The 16,884-nt window shown below is 36.1% G+C and overlaps 1 protein-coding gene across 12 annotated transcripts in view; it reads right to left on the bottom strand.

Moving 5' to 3' along the window:
* Positions 1-16,884, bottom strand: part of KIAA0586 (KIAA0586 ortholog) — a 140,305-nt gene that overhangs the window by 74,056 nt on the left and 49,365 nt on the right. For all 12 annotated transcript variants that reach the window (XR_007128753.1, XM_047737777.1, XM_047737778.1 and 9 more), the window contains 7 exons: positions 14,466-14,659; positions 12,389-12,507; positions 6,474-6,673; positions 3,358-3,517; positions 1,927-2,146; positions 1,165-1,406; positions 149-225 (listed from right to left, as the gene is read on the bottom strand). Coding sequence is in view for 11 of the 12 variants with exons in the window: in XM_047737777.1 (XP_047593733.1) it covers positions 149-225; positions 1,165-1,406; positions 1,927-2,146; positions 3,358-3,517; positions 6,474-6,673; positions 12,389-12,507; positions 14,466-14,659 (1,212 nt within the window). In the remaining variant the exon portion in view is untranslated. The remainder of the gene's footprint in view (positions 1-148; positions 226-1,164; positions 1,407-1,926; positions 2,147-3,357; positions 3,518-6,473; positions 6,674-12,388; positions 12,508-14,465; positions 14,660-16,884) is intronic.

Below are 16,884 nucleotides of genomic sequence, written 5' to 3'. Positions count from 1 at the left end.
ATGTGCAAAGCTTAAATTCCTTCATGGATATTTTATTAAATTTTATACCTGTAACTCAAATATCTGAGAAAAAACCCTGATGGATGGCAACAAATTCATCAAAATATTCTTTGTTTCAGAATTCAATACGGAGCCAATAATTTCTTACCATCTCAAGGGCGTCTTGCAGAGTACTGGATAAGCTATCATTTAGATTCATCAGATACAGTCCTTCGTCTCCTAAAACTACAGGTTACATTGTAAAAATTTAGAAAACAGAACATAAACTTAGTAAATAACCTGACCACAAAGCCATAGAACATTACATTTAAACTTACACAAACGGTATGTTCATAAATAATACTGTTCATAAATAATAATAATTCACAAGCTACTCAATCTCACACTTTTTTAAAGTACATTTTATAACAAATATGAGATTTTCTTTTCACCTACCAGCTTGTCAGAAATTAAAAAGAGTTATAGATATCAGTGGTAACCATGAAAATGAGAAAGAGGCATTCCTAAATACCATGATGTAAGCTTTCTAAAGAGTATGTTGGTAATGTACCACTATTTTAAAGGTGCATATTCTGATTCAGCAATTCCACTTCTAGGAACGTATTCAAAGGAATTAATCAGATAGGTGCACAAAATGTGTGTGTAAAAAATGGTCACTGGAGAGTTAGTATGGAAATACTGAAAGCAACCTACATGCCAACCACTATGGCATTGTTTTAATAGACCACACACAACTAAAAAAAAATGAGGTATGGCTAGATATATTGATATAGAAAGATGTCCACAATATCTTATTAGGTAAAGAAAAATTCAGGTTTCAAACAACATATATAGTATGATCTTATTTTTAAAGGTAAAAATACACCCCCACACATACATACACACACGTATTTATGTATCTACATATGCATAGAAAAAAACAGACTGGAAGGACATACCCCAAACTATTAAGGGTGGTATTATTTTTGGAGGGTGAGATTTGTGAGCAAGATTTTACTTTCTTCTGAAGTTGAGGCATAGAAAAGTTAAAGTGCAGAGTTCATATTCTTTCTATTATACCATGTTTAATCTTGAAACTTAAGTAAAAACACTTGGCAGAGAAAAATATTACTGAGGAATTATCATAATCTAACCAGTGAAATTAATTGATACAAGTTAACTTACTCTTGGGAGTCACTCTTTGACCACAGTTAAATAAAATCTCTCCTTCAGAGATGGGTCTATCCAGAGTCTCCGTTTCAGTGACAGTAACGCTGAAGGTGCTCTCTGTTGTTGATGAATCAGAACCTGGCATCTGTGTGGGGGAAGAGGCGTTGGTGCCAGGAAGAAGTGGGGGTTCTGGAGGTGCAGGCTGAGCAGGGAAATCCACACTCTCAGGTTCTTCCTCCTTGGCCACAGACATTACACTAAGAAGAAAAAGACATATTTTGAACTTAGGCCACTGAAGGCCTATATTAATTTTTATATTAAAAAACCAGATTCAAAGGCTTCCCTTAGCAAAGTACTTCTACAATCTGCACTACTATAATTACCAAGATTTATTTTTCTAAAATTGTTTTCATGCTTTAATCATAGACCATCTTGAAAGTTCTACCATCTCTCAGATAAATCTGTACGGTAATATAAAAGTTAACCGATCAGTGTAAATGAAGATTTGCTCTGCAGAGAAATCATTTTCTGTTTTATGAACAATATTATGACAATATATATTTTAATCTGTTTCACAAGAAAATGTTTTAAAAAGGAACTGAAGGCATAAGTAAATCTGGTGAAAATTTTAAAAATTTGAAATTTATGAAGGTTCTTCCTACAAAAGTATAAAGTAGCTTGTGGTTTATAAAGCTTCATCATTTCTGATGTTTTTAATGGATCATATATGTCAACATAAGAAATGCAGTTACTGAAAGGGAGTATGTCCTCATTTACATAGCTCTCGGATGAAGTTCTTCTTGAAGAGAGCTAGGTTTCTCTTCTTCCAGTGGCAGGTCTGCATCACTCCATGGCTTAGGAAGCTCTGGACCTGATGGCTTCACTTTATCAATGGAAATCTCTGACAAAGTTGGGGAAATAGCTGCTGCAGGAGGAGGGGTAGTAGCAGGGGTAACCGCTGGAGTATTAACAAGTGTGATGGCAGGCATTTCATTTCCTAAAGATTTTTTGTTTAAAAAGAAATCGAAAGATAAAAGTCAATAAACAACTCCATAGGAAGGCTAGCTATGTTGCTTGTGGAATTTCTTAACATCTGGGTGTACAAATAATGGCAATAATAATGATGATGATGATGATGGCCATTAATAGGAAAATTCCCAAAGTAATTAGTAAAGTTTAAGAATATAATCTTGAAAAGACCCATCACTTTTACACTGCCATGAACTTAAAAGTAGTATTTTTTTTTTTAAGATTTTATTTATTGGGGTACCTGGGTGGCTCAGTCATTAAGCATCTGCCTTTGGCTCAGGTCATGATACCAGGATCTTGGGATTGAGCCCTACATCAGCCTCCCTCCTCAGCTGGAAGCCTGCTTCTCCTTCTCCCACTCCCCTTGTGTTCCCTCTCTCACTGTCTCTCTGTCAAATAAATAAAATCTTAAAAAAAAAAAAAAAAGACACATATCTTTAAAAATATATATATTTTGGGGCGCCTGCGTGGCTCAGTGGGTTAAAGCCTCTGCCTTCAGCTCAGGTCATGATCCCAGGGTCCTGGGATCGAGCCCCATATCGGGCTCTCTGCTCAGCGAGGAGCCTGCTTCCTCCTCTCTCTCTCTCTCTCTCTCTGCCTGCCTCTCTGCCTACTTGTGATCTCTATCTGTCAAATAAATAAATAAAAATCTTTAAAATACATATTTATTTATTTATTTATTTGAGAGAGAGAGCAGGAGGAGGGTAAGGGGCAGAGGGAGAAGCAGACACCCTGTTAAGCAGAGAGCCCAATGTAGGACTCTGGGATCACAATCTTAGCTGAAGGCAGATGCTTAACCCACTGAGTCACCCAGGTGCCCCTGAACTTAAAAGTGGTCTAAGTGTGTATAAGATCTTATACTTTTTTAAGTTGTTTTTTTTTTAAGATGCTTTATTTTTTTTTAAGTAATCTCTAAGCTCAATGTGGGGCTTAAACTTATAACTCCGAGATCAAGAGTCACATGCTCTACTGACTGAGGCAGCCAAGCACCCCTAGATCACATACGTTAAAAAGTGGCAACCAATTTTTTAGTTTCCTTTCAAGAAAGGAGGATTTACTAAAACCTAGTAAGCAAAAGGTATATGCATATTAATCTACAAAACATCTTATAAAATAAACTATGTAATCTCATGTAATAGTTATCAGATGAAAACTGATGTACAGAAACAAGGTTTCTACCTTTTCCAGCAAATATTTCTTCTGCAGGAATAGCTAAATCATGATCTGAATCACAGGGAGAAGAATCTGGAGTTTTTACTAATACACATTCCTTAGGAGGTGACGAAGGTGAGCGAGGAGGAGTTGGCTGTGGGGTAGCCACTGGGGTACATACCCTTGCCTAAAATAAATAAAACAAGGTATTGATAATCACTCAAGATCGTATAATCACCCAAAACCGATAATGTCCAACAATGAAATGAGCTCATTCAAGATTACAGAGAATTTAAATGAATGGGGAAGAAATGGAGCCCTACCTTGAACTTCTAGCTGTGAGTTTCAAGACTAGCCTACAGAGAGCCTCAGGCTACTGCACTAGCTCTGCCTCTGAACTAGGCCCCAAAGAAAGCTAAGGCTCCCTTTTCTAACACAGAGAGGAAGACACAGTGAATACACAGGGGGAGATCAAATGCAAACACAAGCTGGGGAGGCCACGTAACAGAAAGGAAGTGTTTTAACTGACAATATATCAAAGAGCAGCCTTTTAGCACAAAAGAACAGAGCTTGTGAAAAGTAATGGAAGGATAAGAAAAAGCGGGGGTGGGGGGAGGAAATGAAGACAATGTGGAGATGGAAAGTACTGAGGAAGGAAAAAGTAAACACTAGTGTGAATTAAGTCTCCTTTCCTAGCCATATCTTACCTACGTAATTCCCTTCCCCAGAGTCATCAAACGTAATTTTTGATTGAAGACATTTCGTGTGTATATAGATTACCTGCGGGATAACTTCCTAAAAATGGGACTGCTTGGTTAAAGGGTTAATTGCTTTTTAAATTTGAATACATATTGCCAAATTTCCCTCTGCAGGGTTATATTATTGTACACTAACCACAAGAAGATATGAGAATTCCCATTTCCCCAAGGTTTTCTACACAATGTCATTATATAAGTAAAAGTGAGGTTTCAGTGATTTTTTTTCTTATTATCAGTGATACTGACCATCTTTTTATATGTATAGGGGCCATTTGTATTTCTTTTTTGTGTGTGAACTGTCTAGACATGTCTTGTAGCTATTTTTCAAATACACTATCTTTTTTCTCCTCATTCTGAAGCATCTGCATAGAGGAGGGTAATTAGCCTTCATTCTGATTATGACTTGAAAATTGATATGCAATTTTATTTTTATTTTTTATTTTTTTTAAAGATTTTATTTTTTTATTTGACAGAGAGATCACAAGCAGGCAGAGAGGCAGGCAGAGAAAGAGGAGGAAGCAGGCTCCCTGCTGAGCAGAGAGCCCAATGCGGGGCTCGATCCCAGGACTCTGAGATCATGACCTGAGCTGAAGGCAGCGGCTTAACCCACTGCGCCACCCAGGCGCCCCTTGATATGCAATTTTAAAGCCATGGAGCATATTAGAAATTCTACGGTACTGTTTAATAATTAGCATATTCTCCGCCTTTATTTCTTTCCTCTTAACTACATAAAACTACAGCATAAGAGCGCTGTTTTAAAATACAATGCTACTAACCATCATTATCAGAGAATCTAAGGTATTGGTAATGGACAATGATGATAAACAATTAGTTACTGAGTGCCAAATTCCAGGCACTAGATGAAGCTCTTTACATTCATCATCTCACTATATCTTCCACAAAATCTTGGCTAAGATGTTAACAGTATCATAAAGATGTCAATTCTCTCCAAATTAAACTAATCAAAATCGGATCAATTCCCACAAAAATTCCAACAAAATCTTTCATGGCACTTGAAAACTATATTTTAATGTATATTTGGAAGATCAAAGTATCAAGAAAAGTCATGACAATTCTGGAGATAATGAACAATATGGCAATGAGAGAAGGGAGCTTGCCCTCCTAGATACTCAGCAAGTAGATTCTAGTGAAGTCCTGATTATTTAAACTTTATGTGTCTTCTCTATTATACATATGAAACTAAAGCAACAGAGCTGATGGTTCGAATTCAGATCTCCCCAAGTCCATACTCTTAACATTGTATAGACTGCCTCTTTACACAGATTTTTCTACATTTTCTCATGCAATTGCCCTCACAAGAGTATATGCAGTATATGGGCAGAAAACACACCACCGTTAATTAGCACAGAGAAATCCATAACTCTGACAACATCTGCATTGCATGCATGACCAATGGGCTGAAAAAACACAGACCAAAACTATGTACCTAATTTCTGGCACACTAACCACAACACGCCAATTACATTATAGCAATCTCTTTAAAATTCAAACATGTAACTTTATGTTTATACCTCAAATGAGGTAGTTTAAATGTTTCATCTATATAAAATGATGCCTTCATGATCTATAGAATCAGAAGTGACTATAAAGTTTTAAACAGCTGGTAGTAGTAGTAGAGAGTCTATTTTGGTTTTGTATAATTCCACGTTCCTATAATAGATTAGAAACTATTTAGCATAGTAAGGCTGATGAAGCAAACAACAGAAGTGCCTAAAATATATTTTACCTTTTAATATAATATATTAATTTTAATATTATCATCTCATCTTTTAATCTTAAAGAGTAAAAATAGCAGTTTATAGAATAACCCAAAGTAATGTGTGAACATTGACTATATCTTGAGTTTTAAAAAAAAATCTACAAAGGATATTTTTTGAATAACAGGGAAATTCGAATATGGGCTCTATATTATGTAGTATTAACATATCAATGTTAAATTTCTTCAGGAGTATAATGATGGCATTTTGATTATGTAATAAAGTATCTTATTCTTAGGAGATAACTGCTAATGCTTTTAGAAGTGAAATGTCATAATATCTGCAACTTTCAAATGATTTTTAAAGAATATATAACATATAAAGACATAAAATTTGTCAAAAAGTTATCAATTGGTAAATATTAGATAAAGGTATACAGACATTCATTGTATTATACTTTCAACTTTTCTATAAATTTAAAAGCTTTTAAAGTAAAATGCTAGGGAAAATATTACTATAATATCAAAGCAAAAAAAAAAATCAATCTCCACCACAAGCTATGATCTTATTATGATACCTAACTTAAAATTTGTCCATCTTACTGTTTTTTAATAAATGTATCAAAAACTCCCCAGGACTCCAAGTATGAAAGGAGAGTCACTCCTACCGGTAAGTATGTGTTGTTTGCTGAAACATCCCCAGAAACACTTGTAGCAACAGGACCTTGCTTCTTTGCTTCTCTGTCACCCAGCATGACAGCAATGGTCTCAGCAAGAGCCTCATTCACAAAATGGCTAATCATATCTGAATTCACAGGAACCCCAGCATCAACAAAAAGCTGGAGGGCACCATTGCTTGTTCCTTCCACTAAAAAAAAATAATGAAAGAATTTCAGAATAAGTGTGCAAGAAACATGCCTGCAATCCAAATCTTAGTTCTGAAAATTTTAGAGATGAAAACATAACGTGTATAAGGAAGTAAGAGGAATAATAAAAATGAAAATAAAAAATATTACAAAAGAGAATATGATAATAACTCACATAATGAACACCCTCTTTAACAAATCATAAAGAGGAGGAAAACACCCAGATGAAAACTTTACTTACATGGTCTCTTCCTGCCACTTCAGAATTTAGTGATAGAAAGGACTTGCATCCCCCTGAAATGTTCTCATCTGAAAACAACCCATATTTCTAAGAACAGGGCAACAGGAAACCCTATGATAGATCTTGGTCAAGACACCAAGGCACAGGGGTACCTGGGTGGCTCAGTTGATTGAGTGTCTAGCTTTGGTTCAGGTCATGGTCCGAGGGTCCTGGATCCAGCCCAGAGTTGGGTTACCTGCCCAGTGGGGAGCCTGCTTCTCCCTCCCATTGCCCCTCCCCTCCACTTGTGCTCTCTCTCTCGTATGCTCTCTCTCTCTCAAATAAATAAAATCTTTAAAATAAATAAATATATAAATGAATAAATAAAAACCAAAACACAAAGACCCAATGACTGCAGAGAATTTTAAAGAAATAGTAGCTGCTTCATAAATACAAAGACAAAAACTTCCTTCTAGTTTCAGATACATCAGTTACTAATATTATAGGCTACTCCTACTCACTTTTGTAGTACTTTGCATGCTTGATATCAGAAGCTATATAGGTATATTAATATTCCAAATAGGTTATAATTTTTCCCTTGTATGAATATACATAAAATTGAGAAAAACTTCCTCAACAGACTTTATTAGACTTAAAGTGGGCTATATTTCTAAAGCTCTGTGTAGAAAACATGTAAACAATGGTAATACAATTTGATGGAGATGTAACCTCTCCAAAGAAGTACAACTAAAGGAGCAATATCCACAATTCCTTAAAAAGTGGTTACAGGTGTCTTAGGATCACCTGTTGAGGGATAATTAATAGTAGTTTACTCTGAAGTTACCATAGCAATGACTACCAAATGCCAAATTGGTATTTGACAGTGTATGTAGATACTTCTTTTTTTTTTTTAAGATTTTATTTATTTATTTGACAGAGAGAAATCACAAGTAGGCAGAGAGGCAGGCAGAGAGAGAGGAGGAAGCAGGCTCCCTGCTGAGCAGAAAGCCCGATGTGGGGCTTGAACCCAGGACCTGGGATCATGACCTGAGCCGAAGGCAGCGGCTTAACCCACTGAGCCACCCAGGCGCCCCTGTAGATACTTCTTTTCAGTTCTCATAATTTATTGTTTTGGCATGATCATAAATTAGAACGTTTCTATTATAAAGGCCAAAAGCCCTACCCAGACATAGGCAAAACAAAACAAACACATATATTTATAAATAGAAGAGAATAGAATTTAAATGCCCAATTTGGAAACTGTAAGATTTCCATTAAAAAAAAAAAACCCATAAATTTCCTCATAACTTTGTTGATCATTTTTTTCCCCTTCTTTCCAAAAAGTGCTGAAAGAAAACCTGGGGGGGGGGGTAGCAGTGGAGGAGGCATTCAAGTTATACTAAATAGGAAGAATTAACTAAATGCAACAATAAATCGTATGGAGTGAGGGAATAGGCTATGGCCGGGTGGAGATGAGGAAAAACAAAGAAAAGAGAATAAACAATAACTCCAAAGCTTTGGAGATTGGGCACTTGGAAAATTCGGATCTTAATGTAAACAGAAACAAAAAAAGGGCCGGTTGGGCTAGAAAAACTCTGGACATGTCAAGTTTTGGGATGCCGGTGGAGAGACACAACTGCGAGGTTGCAGCCGAAGATGTCGGGCTAAGGGGTGAGCAACTGATCAGGAAAAAAAAAAAAAAAGATAATAAAATAAAGTCCTAAAGAAATAAAGAAGATAGCAGGAACAACAACAGAATGGATTTTAAGAAAACAAAATGAGTAGGACATTTTAAGAATTAGAGGTGGTCAACAGTGCCCATGCTAGAGCCACGAGCGAAGATAAGGATTTGGAAAAAAAAGGTTATTCTTGACAATAAAATTCTGTGAGAGAGGAGCTTCACTAGGAGAAGGGCAGAAAGCTCCATGAGGACTAAAGAGAAAGTGGGTAATGAAAAAGTATAAGCCATAAATATAGGCTGGGAAGTCTAGGATTTGGGCAGTTAGAGTCTATGGAAGAAGAAAAGTAGGTAATTCTGGACTGGAGAAGAGGCAAAAAAATAGAAGTAATGATAGAGAGGAATGTTTTAAAAAGAAGAACAAGGGGTGCCTGGGTGGCTCAGTCAGTCAAGTGTCTGACTTTGGCTCAGATCATGATCTCAGGGTCCTGGGATGGAGTCCCTCATTGAGCCCTGCTGCATTAGGTCCCTGTCAGGCTCTGTGCCCAGTGGGGAGTCTGCCTGTTTCTCTCCCTCTGCCCCTCCTCATGGTCATGCTTAGGCACACACCTCTCTCTCTCTCTCTCTTACACACAAATTAATTAATTAATTAAATCTTTTTTTTTTTCAGGAGACACATCTTTGCATTTTTATTGTGTTATTTGCAAGTTTATGTACATTAGTGAAATGTCATCCAAAAAAGAATAAAAGTAGGCTAATTGCAACTTTACATTGCCACTTTCAGTCCTTGAATTTTTATAGTTCCATAATATCTTCTGTAGTTGTCTGCTTTCTTCATGCTTCCATGATCATGGCTAATGCATGTCACATAGCTGTTGGGAATGGAGAGTCCTGAAAACTGCCCACGTCATTGAATTAAGAGTATCTTTGCAAAGACAATTAAACATCAGAAAATTTTTCTCAGGCAGGGTCAAGTTAAGGTCTTCCACAGTGTTTTTGTAGATTTAACTGCTCTTGGCATTCCAGCGTCACCTAACTTTAAATATGGCAAGGCATACAAGCTATTTCCTGTGCATATTTTATTCAGTTCTTTTTCAAAACCTTCTTTATAAATATGTTTATATTTTGGAGTGTTAGTTTTAGGGTGCTAGCTTTGGTTCCATTGGTGAATTATTTACATAATGGTTTTTTTATCTTTAAAATGAGTAGGTTGCACAAGATCACCTTGATGTTCCAACCTCCTGCAGAGCTCTGGCAGGTACTTGGGAGCCAGCACAGCATCTTGAGCAAGGGAATAGCATGAAGGTAGTCACATTTTAGCAGCCAGAGCTCTTCAGGAGGTTGGAACATCATAATTAAATCTTTTTTAAAAAGAACAAATTTGGAGAACTTATACAATCCAATTTCAAGATATTTTTTAAATTACAATAAGGTATGTATTGACATAAAAATAAACGTACAGATCAAGGCACAGAAAAAAAGCCCAGAAACAGATTCATACATATTTAGCCAACTGATTTTCAACAAGAGTGTCAGAGTAATTCATTGCAAGAAAGGATAATCTTTTCAACAAATAATGCTAGAACAACTGGATATCCATACACTGAAAAAAAAATCTTTGTATATGGTGCAAAGTAGGGATCAAAATTAACTCAACATGTACCACAGACCTAAATGCATAGTCTGAAGCCATACACATTCTAGAAGGAAATATAGGAGAAAAGCTTAATGATCTTGAGAAATAATATACCAAAAACCACAAACTATAAAAGGAAAATTGATAAATTAAAATTCATCAAAATTAACCTTTTCGTTTTCTTTTTCTTCTTAAAGATTTTATTTATTTATTTGAGAGAGAGCAAGAGTGAGAGATCATAAGCAGGGAGAGCCACAGAGGGAGTGGCAGAGAGAGAAGCAGGCTCCTAGCCAAGCAGGGCTTGATCCCAGTACCTCAGGATCATTACCAGAGCCAAAGGCTTAACCTACTGAGCCACCCAGGTGCCCCAACATTTTGCCCTGACCCATTTAAAAGATAATGCTGAGAAAACAAAAAGGTGAGACACAAACTAGGAGAACATACTGTAAAGTCTATCTAATAAAGGACTTGTATCCAGAATAAAGAACTTTTTTTTTTTAAGATTTTATTTATTTATTTGACAGAGAGAAATCACAAGTAGGCAGAGAGGCAGGCAGAGAGAGAGGAGGAAGCAGGCTCCCCGCTGAGCAGAAAGCCCGATGTGGGGCTTGAACCCAGGACCTGGGATCATGACCTGAGCTGAAGGCAGCAGCTTAACCCACTGAGCCACCCAGGCGCCCCAGAATAAAGAAATTTTACAACTCAATAATAGGAAGACACAAACCTCAATTTAAAAATGGGCAAAAGATTTAAAGGACATTTCCAAAGTAAGTGTACAGGTGGCAAATAAGCACACGGAAAAAATGCACATCATTAGTCATTAGGGAAATGTGAAAAATGAGATCTCTCTACATGCTTACAGAACATCTATAATTAAAAACACTGACAACACCAAGTGCTGGTGAGGTTGGAGAGCAACTGGAGCTCTCAGGCAGCACTGGCTGGGAATGCAAAATAGAACAGCCTCTCTAAAAACAGCAGCAGTTTCTTATCTGTTTATCACAGCTTTATTTATAGTAGTCCCAAACTAAAAGAGTACAAATTTCCATGAACTGGTAACTGGATTAACAAATTATGATAGATCCATAGTATTACTACATGCATAAAACATGATTGTCAAAGCTTTATGTTAAATAAAGGCTGACACAAAAGGCTATATATTATATGACTACATATATATAAAATTCTAGTAAAGACAAAAATACAGTAATATAAAGCAGATCAGCAGCTGTTAGGGCCCAGTAGGCGTGGGAGGGGGTGAGGAACTGACTACAAAGTGGCATAAGTGAACTTTTTGGAACGATGGGAGTGTTTTTTTTATATCATGATTAAGTGACTAATGCACAGTTCTATTGATCAAAACTCATCACACTGTACACTTAGAATTGGCAAACTTTATGGCAAGTAAACTATACCTCAAAAAAGCTAATGGAAAAAGAGGACGTGAAAGAGGGGGAAAAGGAAGAAGAAAGGGAAAAATGATAGAAAAGAAGGAACAGGAGGAAGGATGAGAAGGAGAGAATGATTTGCGTTCCATAAAGAGGTTCGTCCATCCATTCAGTGTCAAAGGTTAGGCACTAAAGGAGAAACATCCATAATCCTGAGTAATTTATAGTCTAATGAAACAGATAATGTAAGCCAATTGTAATCCAATCTGATAGTCCCCCTAACAAAGATATGTACAAAGTGCTACGGGAAGTAATGGAGAGATTTGGGGTGGGAGGGATGGAGGGATAGAATAATGTCAACACTGGAGTATGAAATACAGAGGTGAAAGAAAACTTACCTCCACTATAGAGAACAAAAGGGAAAGGATATTGGAAGTAAGAGCCTATCTTTTGTCAGCTGAGGAATACTTGACCTCTAAAATACATAAACCCATGACTTGAAGGTTTTATCTTTTTTTTTTTTAAGATTTATTTATTTAATTATTTGAGAGAGAGAGTGAGAAAGCGAACACGTGTGCACACACACACATGTGCAGGCAGGGGCAGAGGGAAAGAGACTCTGAAGCAGACTCCCCGGTGAGTGCAAAGCCCAATGTGGGGGTCTATTCCACAACGCATGAGATCATGACCTGAGCCAAAATCAAGAGTCAGATGCTCAACCAGTTGAGCCACCCAGGTGCGCCAAGGTTTTATCTTTCAATACCAAAAGAAAGTAAAAGATTTCATTTCACTTACCGATGTCAGAAGTCAATGGTTCACTTGCCTCACTGACTGAAACACTGACATCAGGTCTGGCCTGTTGCTGGATTGGAAAGAGCCCAGAGATAATTCTCGACATTATCTCTTGTTCTACCCTGAGGAATAAAAGTTGAGGATTCTTAAATTTGATTGAATGTACAAAGTGTTAGAAATAACACTCCTAAAAATAAACTTTACCAATGGACACAAACATTTACACATCAAAGTAGTAATTCTAAAGGTTTAATCTGGAAAAAAAAAATAAAGGTATTTCCCAGTTGAATAAACCACATGAAACAGAATCACCATGTGGGAGGCAGATTTAAATTTGATTTAATAAACTTGCAGATTAGCCTAATGAAAAGTGTAACAGACCTCTTTAAATTCATAATAAGGTTTAGGTCAAGGATTATCGGACGTATCATGCACCTAAAATGTTGGGTTCCCTACTCGGAAAGCACCCATATAAAAGCACACAAGATCAGAATTAGAAAAGAAGTCCAGCTGCCCTCTCTTCAAAGAAATAAATATTTGGACTACAATACAGGTAGTTTTCCTCTTAAAAAGGAAAGACAATTTATTGGTCATTTTTAGGAAATGAAAGAGGAAAGAGAGAAGGAAGGAAAAGGGGGGACACAATAGGAGATCACTTCTGTACATTTCTTTACAGCACCCAGGAGGCTGATGAAAAATTATTATACACGTATAGATAGTCATTGCAGAGAAATTAGAAAATATGTAAGTTACAAAAATAGATACGGCTCACACATAATCTCAGACTCATGGATAAACACAACTAACAATTTGGTATATGTTTTTCAAATTTTTTCCTATGTACATTTATTTTGGTTTTGTTGTTGTGTTTTTTTGTGGTTTTTTTTTTTTGTTTGTTTTTTTGAGAGAGAGTACATGTGTAAGTGGGGTTGGGGGGTGGGAAGGGGCAAAAGGAGAGGGGGAAAGAGAATCTTTTTTTTTTTTAAGATTTTATTTATTTATTTGACAGAGAGATCACAAGTAGGCAGAGAGGTAGGCAGGTGGGGAGAGAGCAGGCTCCCTGCTGAGCAGAGAGCTCGATGTGGGACTCCATCCCAGAACCCTGAGATCATGACCCGAGCTGAAGGCAGAGGCTTAAGCCACTGAGCCACCCAGGTGCCCCAGAGAGAGACAACCTTAAGCAGACTTCACACCCAGCATAGAGCCCAAAGTTAGGCTTGATCTCACGACCCTGCGATCATGACCTGAACTGAAACCAGAGTCAGATGCTTAACCAACTGCACCACCCAGGTATCCCTGCATATGTATTTTTGAGTGCGGTCTTTTAATTCTTAATATCATTTAACATCATTAAATAATTCTTCTAAGTGCAATCTTGGTAAGTATTACTATTAAGTTTAGTTTATGCCATAACTTCCTTAAAGTTTCTCACAGGTGAAAACAGGGATAAAAACAGAGTTCAGGGGTGCCTCGGTGGCTCAGATGGTTTGGGCATCTGCCTTCAGCTCAGGTCATGATCCCAGGGTCCTGGGATCAAGTTCCACATCGGGCTCCTTGCTCAGCAAGGAGCCTGCTTCTCCCTCTGCCTACTGCTCTCCCTGCTTGTGTTCTCTCTCTTGCTCTCTCTCTAATAAATAAATAAAATCTTAAAAAAAAAACAGAGTTCATAAGTTATAGAAGTAACAAGCAGAACAATGCCTTGTTTACAGTAAGCACTGTATGTGCTAAGTAGTCTGTGGCTGAGTAGCAGAACCATAATTATTTCCTTAGGAATTTCTGGAAGTGAATCATGGGATTAAAGAATATGTACATTAAAAAAAAAAAGAATACGTACATTTTGAAGGCTTTTGTTACTTAACAGCCTCTTTTGCCATAATAGACAGCCTAAAAACAAATATTGAAGAAAAACAATACCTTCAACAACTAGTTAAACCCTCACATCACATCAAATAGTTCCCAGTGACTGTAACAAAGGAAAAATTTAATAAACAAAAGGAGACAAGGAAGATTTTCAATTAAAATTTAATACTTTCTATCTGTTACTACGATTCTGTTCACACCAACACCACTGTAAACTCACCACTGAATTAAGCTATTTTCCAATGTTTCTTTTCTCTGAATTACTTTATCCAGAACATCAGTGGTGGGCTGAAAAGTAGAAGCAACTGGCGGAAATGGAGGACCATTATATTTTGTAGAAACAACTTTAACACTTCTGTTAAACTCCAGAATTGGTTCAGAATGTTCTGGAATTTCATCACATTTTTCCTCTTCCTGGCAATAATAAAAACAAAACTATTACATTCATGTATTTGTTTAACATTTACTGAATGACCCGGGTAGGCATGGAACTTAGGTTGGTAAATTCATCAACATTTCTACATTAATCAATAGCATTTCTAATTAGGTGGCATCAAGTTATTTACAATATATACATTTGTCATACAAATTGCCTTGAAGAAACCTTAATTATACAATTATTTTGTCTTTTTAAAACCCACTGTTCATTTTAAGCAGTCATAAAACAAACTAGATAACTTGGTTTTTCCTGCATAAAACATTAACACTTCCCTCTAGAAATTTATTATCTTAATTTATTATCATAATAAATTAATGCTTCTAAATATCACTGCTTCCTCTTTCTGAACCTATAATTTACATCTACAAATGCAGTTAGGTTATCTTATACATTATTTGCACCATCATATGATCAAAGGAATAATTTCTGAAAATTTTAAACTTTTCATTATGGAAATATCAGACATGTTTAAAAGAAAACAAAATAGTGCTCATATACTATATTGGTTATGTATAAATTATGCATATCCCATTTACTTGTTCCGAGCTTTAACAATTATCAACCCACAGCTAATTTGTGTCACCTATACACACCCCCATCTGCTTTACCTTTCACATATAATTTTGAAACAAATCACAGATCTCATTTTACCTGTAAATGGTTTAATATGTATCTCAAAAAAATTAGAAGTCATTAAAAATTATAATTCGATTAATATCCTCCCATTAAAAAATTAACTCCACAACTAATAAGTGGCAGAGCCAGGATTAGAACACTTGGCTCTGACTAAACCATGTGTTATTTCTACAACTGTTTCTTTCACTTATACATGGGGGAAAAAAAGTTGTCAAATGTCTTTGCCAGGCATTAGAAATATAAAGATAAGTAAGATTCTTGCCTTTGAAACATTCATGTGCAATTCACATGAGAAAACATACCAGTGAACAAAAACCTTTAATATAGTGCATATCTCTTAATATTCTAAAATAGGGTTTGATTTTATGACGAATAAATCTGGCCTTAGTAGTGAAAGTTCTGAAAGAAATATGAATAAATATCTTGAAATTGTAATGGCATTTTATTATTCAAGTGGTTTCTATGGTCTATGATCTTTTCTCCCATCCTTTATATTTTACTTCTTCCTATTTTTCCCCTTCTTCTATTTTACCATTTCTATATCATTTCTATAGCTCTTCCTATTATACGGACTCCTCTCTTGGATTTTAGACCCCTCACAACTTTTCCCCTCAATATGAGCTAACTGGTGATCTTGCCAATAATCCAGAAGTCAGACAGACAAATGTTTAACAGAATAAAGAAAGGATAGATTGGAGGGAGGGAAGCCAAAGGAAATGGAAAGGAGGAAGAAAACAGGAAGCAGGAAAGAAGAGATGTAGATGGGAAACAGCTGATAATCATTACGTTTCACTGAGGCAGCTAGAGGACACAGATGAAGAGAACACTATACTATAGAATACTAACTTCATAATTTTAAAATAAAAATACACTTAGCTCAAAAGTAAAGGGAAGTTTCTCAAAGCACTGTAACATAATATTGATGGTGAAAACATACTCAACTATCAGGAACAAGGCAAGCATGTCCCCTCTTACCATTCCTTTTCAACACCATACTAAAAGTCCTTGCTAATACAAGTAGACAATAAAAGGAAATAAAAGGTGTTTGGAAGGAAGAAATAAAACTGTCCTTGTTTGAAGAGGACATGATTGTCTATATAGAAAATCTGAAAGAATTGACCAAAAAAAAAAAAAAAAAAAAAAACCCAAACAACTCCTGGAAATAATTATTGATTATAACAAGTTTGCCAACAATGAACAAGTGGAAAATGAAATTAAAAGCACAATACTATTTACATAAGCATCCAAAAAAATGAAATACTTATGTATAAATCTAACAAAATATGTACAAGAATTTTTTGAAGAGAAGCACAAAATCCTAATGAATGAAATCAAAGAACTAAATCAATAAAAAGATATTCTATGATTTTTTTGTAGAGTTCAGGGAGAGGGAGAATCTTATCAAATCAAGAGTCAGATGCTTAACCGACTAAGCCACCCACATGCCCCGAGATATTCTACGTTCTTAGATAGGAAGACTCAATACTGTCAAGATGCTGGTTGTTCCCAACTTGATCTATAGATTCCATGCAATTCCAATAAAAATCTCAGTAAGATATTATGT

Source organism: Lutra lutra, chromosome 7, assembly GCF_902655055.1.
Source record: "Lutra lutra chromosome 7, mLutLut1.2, whole genome shotgun sequence".
NCBI classification, from domain to species: Eukaryota; Metazoa; Chordata; class Mammalia; order Carnivora; family Mustelidae; genus Lutra; species Lutra lutra.
Note: the sequence above shows the minus strand (reverse complement) of the source record. Positions and strands in the feature narration are given on the sequence as shown.